The 17,092-nt window shown below is 39.8% G+C and overlaps 1 protein-coding gene across 4 annotated transcripts; it reads left to right on the plus strand.

The window, feature by feature from the left end:
* Window positions 1–661: 661 nt before the first annotated feature.
* On the plus strand, window positions 662–16,419 carry LOC131230986 (uncharacterized). 4 transcript variants are annotated; one of them, XR_009164162.1, is made up of 6 exons: window positions 662–968; window positions 7,189–7,255; window positions 8,070–8,118; window positions 13,291–13,335; window positions 15,913–16,023; window positions 16,128–16,419. XR_009164162.1 is itself a non-coding variant. In XM_058227029.1 (6 exons), the coding sequence occupies exons 1-5, from the start codon at window positions 696–698 to the stop codon at window positions 15,973–15,975; spliced, it is 501 nt and encodes a 166-aa protein (XP_058083012.1). In that variant the 5' UTR covers window positions 662–695; the 3' UTR covers window positions 15,976–16,023; window positions 16,128–16,419. The 4 variants fall into 4 exon arrangements, 3 of the variants coding, with proteins under 3 accessions (XP_058083012.1, XP_058083010.1, XP_058083013.1); XM_058227029.1 differs by having other exon boundaries at window positions 15,909–16,023; XM_058227027.1 differs by having other exon boundaries at window positions 15,909–16,419.
* Window positions 16,420–17,092: the final 673 nt, after the last annotated feature.

Raw genomic sequence — 17,092 nt, forward strand, 5'->3', positions numbered from 1 at the left:
CCATTTTGAAAGCCCATTTCAAGGTATGATTCTGAAAATAAAGTAATACAAGTTTAAATGAATCACAATACAAAAACTGTGGTGGTTGATTGTTATAATTTTCTTACATGCCACGAAAGCTTATGAATGCAACTGATATTTATATGGTCCTTTTATCTAGACCTTCGTAGCAATGCAATAAGTTTGGCAAATAAACATTCCGGTAACCCCACGAAGTTTTAATGGTGGGTATTCAATCACAGCTATTTCCCATGGTGTGGTCCACCTAAGATTTGGATATGGTTCGTTTTTAGAGATCATGCAAAAATAAATAAAAAATAAAAAAAATAAGCCGTCAAAACGAATGGACAGTCTTATGTAAGTCACATACGTAACCGTCGCCCCAAAGTCAGGGATCCACCGAATCTGCGCCCATGGAAAGTAAACATGACTGTGGACCCTAGAAGGTTTCAACGGTAGACGTTATGGTCTATACGGCTGTCTATGGTGTGTGGTTCACTTGAGTTCTGGATCCGTCTTATTGATAGGTTGATTGCTAAAAAGATCTGGAAAAAAATGATGGACGGAGTGGATATAACACATACATCATGGTGGGGCCCACAGAGCTTTGACACGTCAACACAGTACCGACCTCGGTGCACTCAATATACGTCCGCTAAATCCCGCGGCAAAAGATAGAAGAGCGAAGGAGAGAAATGGAAGCAGATGAAGGAGATAAAACGCCAAATCTTCCTCTGCCTTCGACGAATGCAGAAACCCTAATTCCAGAAACCACTCTCGATCGCGATCTCGATCCGCATGCAAACGCTCCACACGATGCTCTCGAATCCGACGCACCCGGCCCCATACCGCCCTCCTCCTTCCCTCGCGACATTTTCAGAGCTCTGGAAGTCGTCGAGAGGGATTCGACCGCCATTGCCGAGAGCTTCACCTCTCTCTTCTCTTCACTCCGCCTGGCTCTCTCTGAGGTCAGTTTTCTTGCGATTTTAGGCGGTGCCGTGTTTGGATGTACGATTTTGAACTGCGATTTGGTTGAAATTTATACAATGGCTGCGCCTGGACGCGCGATTGAACTAGATTGCGATAACTTTGTTTGCAACGCAGTGAAATGTTCGAAAATACACTTTACGTGGCAGAGCACGGTGGTTGATACACACACATGCTACGTGGGTCCACCTTGATGTGTAGGGTACATCCAATCCGTCCATCATTTGTGCCCCGCGATGCTCTTGTAGGGCCTCCAAAGAATAGACTGATTGATTATCAGGTGGGCCACACTGTAGGGTACAGTTGGGATGGTGCACCCACCTTGAAAAAACCTTCTAGATTGTGTGTGGACCCCATTCTAACGGGTGCAGGACATTCAATCGGTCCAGAATGTGCATCCCTTGATGCTCTCCTAGGCTCACAAGAAAATCATAAGCTCTTTGTGATTTAAATACTTTTCAAGTTAGCCAAACACAAACTGTTTACCTGTAAACACTTTACACTCATACGGGTCGTTTGGATGGTTGTATGTTCTGTAAGTGAAGTGACTTACAGGCAAGTCAATTACCGGTGGTGTTTGGGGAAGGAAATTCACCCTGTAAGTCAATTATTAAGGGAATGTGATATGTATGAAGCCAATTGTATAATATGGACCTCATGGATTCTTTTGTATTTATAGACTACGAGATTACAACAACCTTCGGATAAACTACAAATTTGAAACTGCCGTAGGTATCGTGCTAATCATTTGGAGGTAGTTGTGGTGGAGATGTGGATGGGTTGTTAACACGGCCCCCTTAAGTTAAACGGATGACTGGTGATGTGAACCTTGTCTTGTAACAGTTGAAACTTGACAGAGCTTAAGCCTTTAGTGAAGATGTCAGCTATTTGATCAACTGTACCAACGTAGCAAACAAGAAGATCACATCGAGTAACCTTTTCTTGTATGGAGTGATAATCCACCGCAATATGTTTGGTGCGAGCATGGTAAACCGGATTGGATGTGAGAAAAATGGCACTCATATTATCACAGTAGAGAAGATGAGGTTGTTGTACATATTATCACCATACTGTTCCAAAATACTTCTGCGGTTGTGACGGCAAGAGAACAATACCACGATTCGGTGTTGGAGCGAGAACTTGTGGGCTGTTTCTTGGCACTCCAAAAGATCAAGTTGGGACTGCCTCCTTCGGATTACTCGATAAACGTGGTTTGTGGGTGATTACGTGAATTTGCAGGGAATAGTTTCGCCTCAAAATGGGGTGGGGACATCTTGACGTCAAAAAAAAAAAAAAATTTCAAATTGGGACTGAGAAAAATGGCATATCCCAAAGTAGAACGACGATAATCAGGATCTCATGCCCAATAAGCATTGGAATAAGCTGTAATGGTAAGATGACCTTTAGGGCCTTTATAAAATTGGAGGCCATATGAGATGGTGCCCTTAAGAAAGCGTAGTATATGCTTAACTGGCATCCAGTGTTTTGATCGTGAAGCATTCATGAATTGACACACTTGGTTAACAATAAAGGCAATATTCGACCTTGTTAAAGTTACATATTGGAGAGCGCCCACAACACTCCGATATTCACGAAGTTGAGATAGTCGGTGAGTTCTGATAATTCTAATTCGGTTGGTGAAGGCGAAATTGAAAATAGTCGGCGACTGCTGATGATGCTGATTCGATTGGTAAAAACGAAAGTTGAATCGGTTGGTAGGGAAAAAAGGCCGATTTGATTGGCAACCGGATGATTGCACGGCACCACACGATAGAAATGAAGACCAAATCATCGCTACTGCGAACGACGAGATGATGCGGTCGATTGGCAATCAGATTCGATGGTAGAGGACACAATTGACTTGGGCAACAATCGGATTACCGATCTAATTTGAGCGGAAACAATGTTGACAAGAACGAAGAGATGACGAGCTGATTGGAAATCAAATTCGATCGGAGATAACACGGGTGATGTGGGTAGTAGGCAGTAATCAAATTACCGATTCGATCGCAGAGGTTTGAGTTGATGGGAGATGGCCTTCGTGTAGAGTTGCTAGCGGTCTCCGATGTTGCAGATCCGGGCAGTGGATTGATGTTGGCAAGTGGTCCTACCCACAGTGAAAACAATACCGATGGTCCGATCAAAGGATCAAAAGGATTGGATGGTTGGGATTGTAAAAAAGGAGCAATTTCCCTCTATGGCTTTGATACCATAAAGGGCATGTGATAAGTATGAAGCTAATCGAATAATCTGGGCCTCATGGATCCTTTAGTATTTATAGATTACAAGAGATTAGAACAACCTTTGGATAAACTACACATTTGAATTAAACTTAAATTTGAAACCACTGTAGGTATCGTGCTAACCATTTGGAGGTAGTTTTGGCGGAGATGTGGATGGGTTGTTAACAACTTACGGGCAAAACAGACATGAAACTTCATGGGGCTGGGGGTGAGAAGTCACTTCCTTGTTAGTGACTTATAGTTGAAACTTGAAAACCATTTTCAGGTGAAAGTCACTTACAACTCAAAATTTTATAGGCATTCAAATGACCCCTTAAAAAGCCAATAGGATGGTATATAAACAGTTTAAACTTGAAATGCTTCTCAGATGAAAAGTGTGTACAACTTAAAATTTATAGACCACCGCTTGCATGTGATTTTAGGCGGTGCCATGTTTGGATGTACGATTTTGAGCTGTGATTTGGTTGGAATTGAAATTATGGCTGCGTTTGGATGCACAATTGAACTAGATTGCGATAATTTGGTTCACAAAGTAATGAAAGGTTCACATGTTTAGTTTTTGACAATGGGCCTTGTGAGGCTGGGCATGAGCTACTGAAGTGGGTTGGTTTCGGAGGTGGTTAGGAGGGCCAAGGTAGATGTTATGGGTTGGGCTTTATGTATTGAATTCTTTGATAGCTGTAACTTTTCTTGTATGTATTGGGCGTCTTTTTATAAGTAGTCTCCTTTTTCTTTAATAAATTTCTCTTCTTCTTGTTCTTCTTTTTTTTTTTTTTTGAAAGATAAATTTCTCGTTACCTCTCTCAAAAAAGAAAAAAAAAAGGCTGGGCATGAGCTCTTGACAGGCTGGTCAGGTTTTAGGCCCTGAGCCAGTACTATGGGTCCATGTGTCGGACCCGGGCCTGATTTTGAGGCCTAATTGATGAATGGCCAAGCCCGGTGATTTTTTAGAAGCCTTGTAATAAATGTCATCATCGGGCAATTTCTCGGCTTGGGAATTTCTCGTGATATTTTCAGATTTTGAGGTTTTCTCCTGACGTTATCAGGAAGGTCTGGCGAAAATAAAAGTTAAATGATATTTGGTATAAATTAATAAATAATTTAAAGTTTTAATTATATAGGTATGAAAAGATTTTTATTTATTTATTTACATCTAAATATTCGGTTTGCATTGATATCGTGATGAGTTGTGAAAAAATCGTGGAAAAAGTTTAAAATTTCCAGATTTTGAAATTATCGCAATATCGACGTGATAATATCTTTTGGTTAATTTTCCTTGAAAGTATCGTGAGACATTTAAAATGTTGGCAATGTTTGTCACTGTTTGGAAGATCTATTAGGGCTGGAGCGAGCTCATGGAACAGGCCCATTTATGAATTGAATGTGGACTTGGGCAAGGAACTGAAGGCCCAATTACTGAATGGTCCAGGCCCAGGCCTGAACTTTCGACCAATTATGGGCCATCTGGAGCCCAGCCATGACCAGCGCACTACTACTCTTATCTTGGCCTAATTTTACTCCTAAATGGGCCTGATCCTGGGCTTGGGCCGGCTTGAGATAAATGCTATGAAACCTAGGCATTGGGGTGGCCCGTTTCTTGATTGGCCCTGAAAATGAGGCCTAGTCTGCCCACCAAGGAATTAAATATCACTTTCAGGGTTTGGCTGACTTGGATTGGAACTGTTGTTGTGACTTGTCTAGAGAATTTAAATGATCCTGGGTGAGGTGACTCAGTTTCAGACCGGTTTTGATTCCATGTCATTCATGGGCCTATAGTTCTGGTCCACGCATTGTCTTTTGTGGGTTGGGCCTAGAAGCCCAATGTGCTAGCTCTATCGAAATCGTGAAAATGATGCTTTTACTTGGGATCAACATAAAAGAGACAAGTTTCATTAACACTAGGAGACTGACTGATAATTTTAATAGGAACATAGTAATGTGACCTTTGTTCAACTTCTCCTTTGTGCATAACCTATCATCCTACTTGGCTTTACCCCCCATTGGACAATAATATCCACGTATTTCGTACATGGCATGACTGATGGTTCCAAATATCATCCAATATTGAGTTGAGTCACCTGAATCATCTCGATTTGGTGGGAAATGAAATGAGTCACCAGACTGAAACAGAATGAATTGGGGCTGAGTTGTACCAGTTTCAGTCTCCTCATGAGTCACACTCGGAAACCAATATTTAAGTCCATAACTCATAAGGTTTTTTTTTTTTTTTTTTTTTTTTTTTTAAATTTTTTTTTTTTTTAATTTAAACTCTAAAATTCAAGAAAAGAATCAGATCTGAAGAAAATTAGCAGGGTTTAAACTTAACATGTATGTTAAAGTTTAAAGTTGTCTCCTCGTTAAAATATCACAACTTAATGCATGCTATATTTTAGGGTTATGGGCAATTATACAATGGAGAAAAATGAAGTCTAGGCACTTCACATTCGATGCTCTTTTTATATCGCTTATGAATACATTTATGGCATGTTATATTATGTTTCAAAAACTTGAACACCAATTATGATAATTCACTTGTTGAATTTAATAATTGCAAACCAAATTACATGTAGATCCACACACATTTGGTCACTCTTTTTAATTTTTAGAGCCTTGAACAATTATCCAATGCCATATTCAATAGTAGAGGTCGCTAGGTCCTAATGTGTTTTAACTCTAACCAGCACACAGATGCAGGTGGGGCCCACTTTTCAGTGGTGGAGGCTGTTCATCTGGTGGGCCCCATCCTGGATTCGTTGCTGCTTGAAACTCTCTCCAATTTTCCTTGGCATCGAATAATTGATCTGCAAATGGACAAAAGTCAAGTATTGCTAGCAGTCGGTTGCAATGGAAAATATCTGCTGATCAGATGGCTGAGATTGTTTGATGGTGGAGATTCTTTGTCCATCATCCATCTGTTTAAGGGCCCACCAGATGACAGCCTTGATCATTTATCGGTGAGCCATATTCTTCTGGAATGCTGCTCTGAATTAAAATGCCTGTGGTTCAGCCTGGACATCATACTACCCTTATTAAATAAGGCTTATGTGAGATTTCACTCCATGATGGACAAGGAGCAAATTTTCCTCGATCTGAATGACATGTGATGAACACAGGCAAGCTCCAGTGGTACCTGTATAAGCTAACTCCTCGGGTGCCATTGGATGTTTTGTTTAACTCATACTTGTCGCACTGATCAACAGATACAGGGAATGATGTGTAAGCAGTGATTTTACAATTCTTACAGAACGCATTAAACAGATGTGAGATCGAGAAACAAGAAATAGCATCTGCAAGGGGTAATGGATTTCTCAGTAACTGTGTTCCCCTTTAATTTAACTACAAGGTCTGGTCATATGCTTCTGAAGACTTACCCAAAATTTTGGTACCACCCCGCCCCCCCCACCTTTTTTTTGGGTGATAATGATGGACAATATTTCATGGTCGTCAGTGTTGATGTATGTAAAGGAGCGTATAAGAATTGTGTGGTTGATAAATCTCTTTATTTTAGTTGATGTTAAAACTTCTATGGTCTGCCCAATTATCTCTTGGATGCATGGAATTAATTTCTATCTCTTTTACTCAGTCGAATCTTTATGAGATCGGACATAAGAGTGCAAGTTACTGGTTTTCATCATCAACACGTCTAAAATTCCATTGAAGTCTATGCACACGAGCATTTGATGGTTGCTAACTTGATATGATTTCTGTCCTTTTACACAACAGATTCTCACTTTTACTCCAATCTCAGAGTGCATCAATTGCATATAGAAATGATAGAACATGATCATATGCATGATGAAAATGTAAATGGTTATAACTTATATCTGAACATCAAGTGGATGTTTATTTTTCAAGTGAGGATAATATGTCGAAACCTTTAGTGCAGCAAATATGTGACTTAAATTGGTCTGTACGAATGATCAGTGACATCTCCAATGGAATTTTACAATTTTTGTAGGTCACAGGCACTTCGATTGAACACATGCACTGCTTCAATGATGCTGCAGGCCGCTTGCAAGAATCTGGTAATCTATAATGCATTTGAGCAATATCGGGTTGCATGTAGCTGCCATTTGATGATAGTTGAATACAAGTAAAGGGAACTGCACTACAAACTTTGTAAAATGATTTTTGTTGTTTAGTGCAGAGAAGTAGCAGGTCGTGATGCATCAGGACATGAATGGTGTCCTGATGAGCCAATCAATCAACAGGGTTGATCCAGTGGTTCTCATTGTCAATGAGGGATGCCCTAAATTCTTCCAGATTGCAAGATCCTAACCCATAACAGGTGGTTAAGAAAAACAAAAACAAAAAACAAAAAAGATACAGTATCTTTCCATAAAAAAAGTCAATGATTGGATGGCTAGGCACTTCCAATTTAGAATACTTTTGGAGTATCAGCCGCCACGAAGGGGCCTGTCTGTTCAATGGTTTGGATTACCATAGCACGGGCCCCAGTTCTACAAAATGCATGCATCAAGACACCGTTCACATTCTAATGCATCAAGTCCCGATAGTTCCTTGTTAGCTAATGACTTTATGCTTATGCGGTTCTTTGCATGGCCTCCTTATTTTCTCCCTGCAAAATTGCATCCTCATACAAAAATGTCATCAATCATGAATATGGATCCATGACTGAAGGAGTGGCTAAATTGTTGTCATGGGACATAAATAGGATAGACATGAATAATAGCATTAGTCTTTGGCTGATATTTCTTCTGTCCCCATAGTTTTTCCTTTTTTAGTTATTTATTTATTATTATTATTTTTAAAGATACAATCTGAGGTTCACTTTTCGTTCATCTAATCAACTTCCTTTTTGTTGTTGTTGTTTTGCAGCACTTGATGCTGCAACCAAGGGAAACCGTTACATAAATTCATGCCTGAGGTCCTTACTTCCATTTATTTATTAATTTTTGCAATATTATTGAAAGCCAACCCCAACTAGGTGGGACAAGGCAATGATGATGCAATTATGAGCTCAATTGTAGACAGGGTGCATTTCAAAATCAAGGTCTCGGGTTCGTGCCCAACTTCCATGTATAAAGAAAAAAATGTGGTGGTGATATTATTGACTGAGTTCATCCTTGGGAAAACAACAGTAGTTGAGACTGATTTCATGACCTTCCTGTCTACTAGGCATAGTTTGCAGACACTGACTTGGCAGGTCAGCTGGGCAGGTCTGATTGGATGATTCTGACAATCATTATCCGTAGATGAACTTAGGACATTGAAAAGAATTTTCAATGGCTCACATCCAACCCCAGAAATTGAAGGTTAGGATCATCATTAAGGAGTGATTTTGTGATGATAGCTCATTTATATAAGCAACGAGAACATGGATGGTTCAAATCATTGAACCATCTCAGAATGTGGCCCAGTGGGAGACGGCACATATTGATCAATGGTTGAAAAATTCCAATAGAAGAGCTTATGTTTTTTTGGCTATTTGCCATCTAAGGTGAAGCCCATCATACAACCAGTTTGGATCGTTGAATGATGACCCCAGATCCGAAGGCTAAAGTCCACATGTATCTATATCAATATGTTGGGATGTATTCTAGCAAACCTCATGGAGGAATTAGGAACTCAGTGTAATGGAGGAATAGAGCTTTTCTCATAGTCCCGTACAAGGCAGCCCATCTACGTGCCACCATGTGTACCATCATGCACATGGATATAAGATCCAAGCCAGTCAACAGGTTGGACCCATTGTGAACATGCCTTGGCTAAAAAATCTGGCCACAGTTTACGAAATAAATGGATAGCTATAAAGAACTTGGCAAAGTTTTTCTTTCCTAGCTGACTCTTTCTAAATTGACGCCCTCATGAAGAGTAGACCAGCTTTATTTTTAGAGCTGCTCATCTACATGGTCAAATCCATCTTGATGGATGGTTGGATCTACCAAGCGCATGTGCATGAACAACAAATGGTGTAAGATTATCGTAGCTTTTCTTGTTCACCCCGCAGAAGCATAGGCAGCCTTCCTTCCACAAAGGCTTTCTAGGAAAACATACATTCTTTCCATTCATGTCTACATCCTACACTGCAGATGCCAATCTGTAATGTGTATGAAAGACCTGAGATGATCAAAATGAGGGCCCACCTTGTAGCTCAGAGGTGAAAACATCCTGCAAGTTACTGCATAAAGAGAGCCACATTTATATGTTGAATGCAGACAATTTGCAGTTTGTTTAAAATGCCAATTGTTTTCTAATAGGGATGGGCCTCTAATGAGTGGATTCATTTTATTTTTATGCTGCTGGGTTTTAATGACGGGTCAAACCTTGTGAACGGTTCATGTCTCACAATCATCGTCCATGTAGAGATGCATGCGTAGTGGCTGCATGTAGAGCACATAGACCTCTTGGAAACTTGAAAGAAACCGATGCACGACAATTAACCACTTGCTTTAAAAGCTCAAACTATCAGAGCATGGCGAATTAATCCCTTTATCTTATAGCCCAGGCCCCACATCTCATGGGTTGGAACCTCGGCCGAACTCCCCTCGTGGGCCCCAAATCACATGGGTACCGCCTCACACGGGCTGCCCACCCCGAGTGTGTCCCCGCATCCCACAGGCTACCCCACTCGAGCCCGATGTGAAATGCGCATTAATCACCCCCGGTGAAGAATCTCGAACACGAGACCTCCCCCGTGGGCCCCGCCCACCCCGAGTGTGCCCCTGCATCCCACAGGTGACCCCACTCGAGCTCGGTGTGAACATGCCCCTACATTAGAAACCCTACCGTTAATCCTTCTGTTTTATGAGATTTTTTATTCGTCCGAGTCCCAACAAGTTGGGCTGTCCATAATCCATATATGAAGGTTTGGAATCGGTTGACTTGGGCGAATCAGCCCTGAGTCAGATGCAACTGGGTGCATCTTGACCTTGTCACCCAGTTGGTGACTGGGCCAAGTTCACTCACCCAAATCCTGGGTCAATCTGCCAAGTTGCGACTACGATTCTAGGGCTGTATAAATTGGAAATGACCGTCTCAGAGAACTGCAATGAAGCTTTATAACAGTAATGTGTTTTAATTAATCAAAAGTTCTAGGATCCACACTTCAGCAATGGTCTGAGCTCTGTTTCTCACAGAAGGAAGAGACTTTACAACCACAATGGGTCAATGTCTGCAATGAGGTTCTGGAATAGCATTGGTCACATTTCCACGTTTGGAAGATTGTAGCATTTTCAGTCGTCAGCGTGGGTTTATCATGTCTTGTGGTTCCTTGACAAAACATGGGTAATGGTATTATACAAGTGCTTGGTGAGAATTTGTGTTCGGATTGATTATCTTTGGGCGGAGCTAATTGTTGGGTGTCACAAACCATTGATATGATGGGAGTGGGACTCACCATGGACAGACCATGCACCCAAGATTTCCCAGATTGGAATATCCTAGCTATACAATATTCAGTCTTTCTTTGTTGAATGTGAACCATGGCTATATTTTCTTTGTTAACCCTCTATTAGTTATTTAGTTGGCTACCTATTGAATGTTTTGTAATTTTCCATCTGGGAGATTTTTGTAGCAAGGTGTTAATTAAAATGGTCCATCCATCCTTTCCAAAAATAAAAAAGAGGGTCCATCCACAGTGGGGCCCATAATATCCATGGTTTGGATAGTACAGCTCAAATCTCCAAGATGTACTGTACAAACTTCGGTCCCAAGCTTTTTATAATATCCCATTTGTTTAAAGTCCACCTTTTTTGTCTGTGCGCGCACGCACACGTGTGCATGTGCTGGTCTGTTGTGGTCAATTGTATGTTGCTGTTGACAGTGTTGTCAAAATCCTACGATTTACGATTTGAGGCGAATCTTAAGCAAAATGATTTGAAGCCCACATTTGAATCCCTTTTTATATGAATCCTATGATTTTTTGATTCAAATCCTGATTTACGATTTCATTATACATGTTTTCTTCTATTTTAAGCTTCACTTGGCTTTCATTTTATGTTTTTAAATTGGTGGGGGTTTTAAGAATCATTTATTAAAAAACCTTTAAAAAAACAAGAATCGTTTGGAGAGAAGGTAAATTATTTTATTTTGTTCTTTATAAAAGATTAAACGATCGATATTCTCTTTAATGTTAAATTGTAGAGCTTTTTTGTTTTTGTTTTTGTTTTTTGTTTTTTGTTTTTTTAAAAAAAATTAAATACTTATGATTTCTTATTTCTTAATTGGTCGAAACACCAAATTGATGTATGACTTGTTTGGAATGTTTTTATGGATGATTACAATCATGTTGACTTGTATGTATTGTGGAATGATGGTTAGAAATCAAAATATTTTTTTTTTCGTCAGTCTACGGAATCAAATGCCTTAGAAATCAAAATATCTTTGTTTTTTTTTTGGTCTTCAGAATCAAATGTCGCTTTTACAATGCGATTTTACATTCAAGAAATGTAACAAGAACACAAGTTATTAAAGGATCGTTGTATGTTTTTAAAGGAAAATTTCTTGAAAGACAAAAAAAAGGAAAGATAAGAATCATTTAATTTTTAATTAATATCATGTCATGATAGTGTTAAAGTTTTTAATTTCATTTATTTATTTATATTTTTCATATTTTAAAGAAACCATAAAAAATCTTACGATTTACGATATGATTTGCGATTCGATGCGCTTCAACCCCTATTACAATATTTATATGATAATGATTTTGAGAACACTGGCCGTTGATTGTAAAGGATATGATTATGGTGCAACTTGATTATCAAGTCAATAAGATCTTGACGCCCAAATTGAAAGAAATGGCAAGAGTTCACTCACAAAAATAATGGAGTAGAGAGGGAGAAATAATTTTATTGATACCAAATTTCTTCTCTTCCAAAACTTAAGAAATCACACTAAGAAAGTTATGGAATGACTAACTCCTACACCACCCCCCTTTTTATAGACCCCAAATGCCCCAACTAAGAGTTTGATTTCAAATAAATCTAATCTACCTAAGATGGTAGAAGCCTAATAATAATAGAAGAAAATGTAAAAAATAAAATTAGCCTATCATCTCTTCAATCACCTCTTTAAATTAGCCCCCATATATTTCAAAAATAGTAAGTTGTAATCTTTCATTTAGGCCCCCAAATCCATAAATAATTAGTAAAAAATCAACATGTGTTGGGCTGTACGGTGGGCTGTGGGCCTATGTCATTGTTGAGCGCTACAATGAGCGTAGGTGGGCCGTGGGTTTTTTTAATCGATTTTGTCCTCTTTGAAAGAACTCGTCTTCGAGTTGGAAACCAATCTTAACCTTTGGACTTGTACTGCCTATACAACAAACCTTCTCTTTCTTTGGTGGAATCTGGTGGGGCAACCCTAAGCATCGGTTTGGCACAACTTTTGTTGGAGTCTGCCGTAGATGATGGCTCTCTCACTGTGCTTCTATAAGTGCTAACTTGTTTGTTATAACTTTAAATTTCTTCGCGGATCCTGAAACATTTACCTTGTTTTCACAATCATCTTTTGCAAAGATTATGCAATTTGAGTGTTGAGACCTATTTGCATGGCACTAATGTACAACCCAAGAAATTGATGCAGCCGGTTGATGGGAAGGATCCGCTCAAACGTAAGCACCTTCAATCGAAACACGAAAACCACAAACGAGTTAGAAAGAAAAATTTAGAAACTTTATTCAATTCAAAGATACCTTGAGACTACTCATGTAAGGCTCTTTAATAGGCTCCTTATGCGTACAAAGAAGGTAGGCTGATAATGCCATTGATAATCAATGACTGATTACAAAAATGGAAAAGCAATAAAAAGAAGCTTAAGGGATAAGAATGAATTTAAGAAGATTTGGCTAATTGATTATTGCATGGCTAGCTGATTGATTTTGCATACCTAGCTACCTAAATAGGAGGCTTGCGCTTCCATGTTAATGGACCAGATGTGGGGCTTGCGCTTAATGGGCATCGGCTTGGCCCATGAATCTTGGGCTCAGTTCAGATTGCATCAGAAATTCTCTTTTACTCTCTTAAGTGAGTGGGATTTTGTGGCAGCCATTGTTATCCATGGCTTCAGTAATTAATGGTGTTTGTATTTTGTGCTGCAGATTGAATCAAGACATGAAGGGCATTGAAAGTCTAGCCATGCAATTGTATCCTTCTATTTTTCAATCTCAATTAATCTCCCTGGGATTCTTTGATATCGTTCATGCGGTTGTGTAGTACTAAATTAAGCAATAAAGATTTGTGATTATTAAATTGATAATTGATGCAAAATACCTCATGTTGGACACATCCTTTTTATAAGGGCGCATTTGGAAGTGTTACATTCCACATTGAGTGGAATGGGCATTTTGTGCAATAGGTCTGTGCTGCATCGAGCGTACTTGCCATTTTGAGCTGGTCTGACAGGTCTTCTCCATTCTTCTCAATCCCAATGGGGTTTCTGCACTTTCCAAACAAAAGCCTGTTTCAAAATGCAAGTTGGTGTAAATGCAATGCGTATTTGTGCTCTCTCCGAGCTGGGGCCTAAACCAATGATAGTATGATATCATTTTAGTTGCGAGGAATTATAAGGCGCTGCTCATCAGCAGATGAACAGTTTGCTGACCAGTTGGATTTCACGTACATGGAGGCCGTGGTTTAGTGATCCACGCTGTTCAAATGAATGGGCCTCCCTGTTGATGGGATAAAAGTGCCCAGATTGAAATATTACAACTCTTTTCTTATGGTTGGATGTGGACTGTTGCTAATTTTTCCACCTGAAGTGTATTTGTATTCCACAATATCAAAGGGTCCCGATCTAGTGAATTCCCCCGTCCATGATGAGACCCATCATATTGGATCATCATGCCATGGGCCCTTCATGGACAAAATCCAACTCTTCAGCAAACTATACATTAGCTAGTGTGCAGGAACCTATAAGCCCTCTTTAGTTGCATTGCATGCAACCTAGATCACCAACCCCCCTATGTTTTTTGTTCTGAATTGTGTGATCCAGATTATGGGTCAGTTCATCATTTGTGATCCTAACTACTCTTTTCATCGACCCAAAGATATGATTCTTTACTTATATCATTGATTATGCCGTTGTATAAATTATTTATACTTCTATTTATATACAATCACAGGCACACAACATAATGGTATGCATGCAAGATTTTCAGTGATAACATATCATTTCATATGTAAATCATAGGTTATGGTGCTCCTAGTTTGCATCAGTTTACTTGGACAGTCCAATCAATCAATCTGAACTGGTCATTAAGTCCAGAAACAATCAATCTGAGCTGTCCATTAAGTCTAGGACACATTTCACGGGCTAGCATGTAAAAATCATGCTGATCAGATGAACCAATCTATCCTTGATTTTTTTTTTTTTTTTGCCCTTTCTTTCTATAGCCATCCTTTTTCCAATACATGGATGGGATGGTTATGATTGACCAACTAAGATGATTCTTTATAATTATAAGCAATTCATGATGGGTCCTAACAGATAGATGTATTTAATTGTTGGTTGGACCTATTTTGTGTAAATGGTCTTGACCGTCTTTATTAAGGCCATTGGTCAAACGGATGGCATTTGTTAGATTGGATTGTGTAATGAATGTGCACTGGTTCTAATGAACTGTCTAGGTCAATGGATTGGATTGTGCAAGTGTCCCAAGGCAACTAGGAGCACTGTAAGTTCCACAGTGCTTACCGCAGTGACCCATGGTCCATGTAACCTTGGCTGCATGCCCTTTATGTACTATGTGAGCATTTGAATGATTTGTGGTATACTTGTTTGCTAGCTCCCACATGCACTCTCTCCAGATGCACCTTTAGGTGCAACGCATGCCAACCTGGCATGTGTGGGGGACACATGATGGTGTAGAAACTGGCCTCACTGTGTGAAGATGAAGATATGCAATGATCCGAACATCAGATGGGCTACCCAATGGGGAAATAATGAGTGGTATGAGAAACTTGACAATAGTCCATATACATGTCCATGTGGCTTTCCCGAGAAGTTGACTAGACTGAATTTTGATCTTGTTTCTGTTCACATGGCTGGGGTCACACCTGGTGAATGTTCCACACATTTTCATTGTTGACACGTGTGGAGAACAGTCTGTCCAGCTAGCAAACCTTGCAAATAATATACTTGATTGTTTTTCCAGTATAGAATTCCTGAAATCATGAGTTTTGGGCTCCTAACAAATTGCCTTCAAAAATCTGGTTTGTCACTCCATCTTACAAGATTATGCATTTTGCTTTGTGCGGCTGTTTTTTTCCTTGTCCCCTTGTAGCCCTTGTAGCTACTACCCATCTGTTCATACCGCCCACAGAGGCACATTACCCGTACAAGTGAGGCCCGTGCTCTTGTGATCTGTAATCTGACCTAAGGACCCTGCATGGATGAACCATGCCTCTGAAGATCTCCTAGATCAGAAGATCTAGGTCATTCAGTGTCCCTTTTCTCCATTGGATTCAGACATTTGTTTTCTTAATCGTCTCATGGTAGGCCAATGATCTAAAGGTAAGGATGTTCCCATCTTGAGCCCTGCTTTAGGTCACCTGACAAATGAGGGGCTCCACTTGCATGGGTTCAGATTCTGAATAGGAAACTTCCCTATTAGTTATAACAGAGAATAATCTTGTTAAATGCTGGTGAAAAAATGCTAGAGACAAAACAAGAATATCTCCTGAATTGGAAGTTTGCAGTTTCTTAACATTTGTAAAGAAAGATGTTGAAGAGGAATGTTGATGCTCTGGATTTGGCGGTGAACCGGATTGTACGGTTTCCATGATCTCGGGCCACACATATGGTTGGATGTCTCGAAGCTCTCCTTCCACAGGTGAAACTGCTTGTCATTATCTCCTTTATATCTATACATGGAGTAGGGGCTAATGTATAGAACTTGTATATGCCTTCTTGTTGTGTTGAATTCACTTGAATCAGAGGAATCTATGAAGAAACTGCTCTCAACAATGATCATGATTATGCAAGATTTCAAATACGAGTTTCCTTTGAAAAGTTTGAAAAGGTTAAGGGCCTATTTGCATGCAGCCAGTCCGGTCAGATTGGATCGGATTGGATTAGTTGGATCAATTTTGTTTTGAGCTGCAGATGAAATGGAATGACTTGAAGAGAAAAGGACCCTTTTTAAAACTGAATTGTCTTGCCCAGACCAACCATATTTCTCAGATTCAAATCCTTATTGAGAAAACTAATGAAATCCAGATTCATCCCTTGCATCATGGTGTCTGCATTAGGGGCCAACTCTGATCTAATGCGCTGGATTGGATCAGGAAGTGGTGTTTGTTGGTCAATAACCATCACATCACATGGCAGGTGGGGAAGGGGGATCCGGACCATCCAGTGGATGGCCAGCAGTTGAAAGATCACACTAAACTGGATGATACCTAGCTACCAATTCTCCCTCCTGCATGGTTTTCAACCTTGGCCATCCAGTGATTGGGCCCACTACATGGATGGTTTGGAATGTTTATTTAGGAAAAAAAATCATTTATTTTGATGAGAGGAGGAACAAGAGCATAATCAAGTTGAAGATGCAGAGGAACTGGAACTTAGCAAGGCTCTGTGTGAGGCTTGATTATGGCCTGGTGCTTCTATCTTGCATGTTAATTCACACTAAACAATTTTCTGAAAGATGTTTGCTTGAATACTTCCTGACATCTTATGAGCTGTCCCGTAATAAAATACTAGATGCAAAGGTGCATAATAGATCGATATGAACATCATGAGCTGTCCCGTAATAAAATCAGTTGTTGCTAATACCTCCTCAGATACTTCTTTCATAACCTGAGCTCGGAGAAGGAAGAGATAAGAGGGTCCTATTGAGAATGTGGTCAGAAATTCATGATAGAGTACGACCACAATGACCAAATTTATTATCTTCATGC

The sequence above is a fragment of the Magnolia sinica genome, chromosome 17, assembly GCF_029962835.1.
Source record: "Magnolia sinica isolate HGM2019 chromosome 17, MsV1, whole genome shotgun sequence".
NCBI classification, from domain to species: domain Eukaryota; kingdom Viridiplantae; phylum Streptophyta; class Magnoliopsida; order Magnoliales; family Magnoliaceae; genus Magnolia; species Magnolia sinica.

What these genes read in the sequence shown, in the direction of transcription:
- LOC131230986 (XM_058227027.1), top strand. Translation starts at nt 696, where the DNA reads ATGGAAGCAGATGAAGGAGATAAAACGCCAAATCTTCCTCTGCCTTCG. An exon ending in AGGCCGCTTGCAAGAATCTG is followed by an intron (nt 7,256 to 8,069) that starts GTAATCTATAAT and finishes GTTGTTTTGCAG; the next exon opens with CACTTGATGCTGCAACCAAG. An exon ending in GAAAGTCTAGCCATGCAATT is followed by an intron (nt 13,336 to 15,908) that starts GTATCCTTCTAT and finishes ACATTTGTAAAG; the next exon opens with AAAGATGTTGAAGAGGAATG.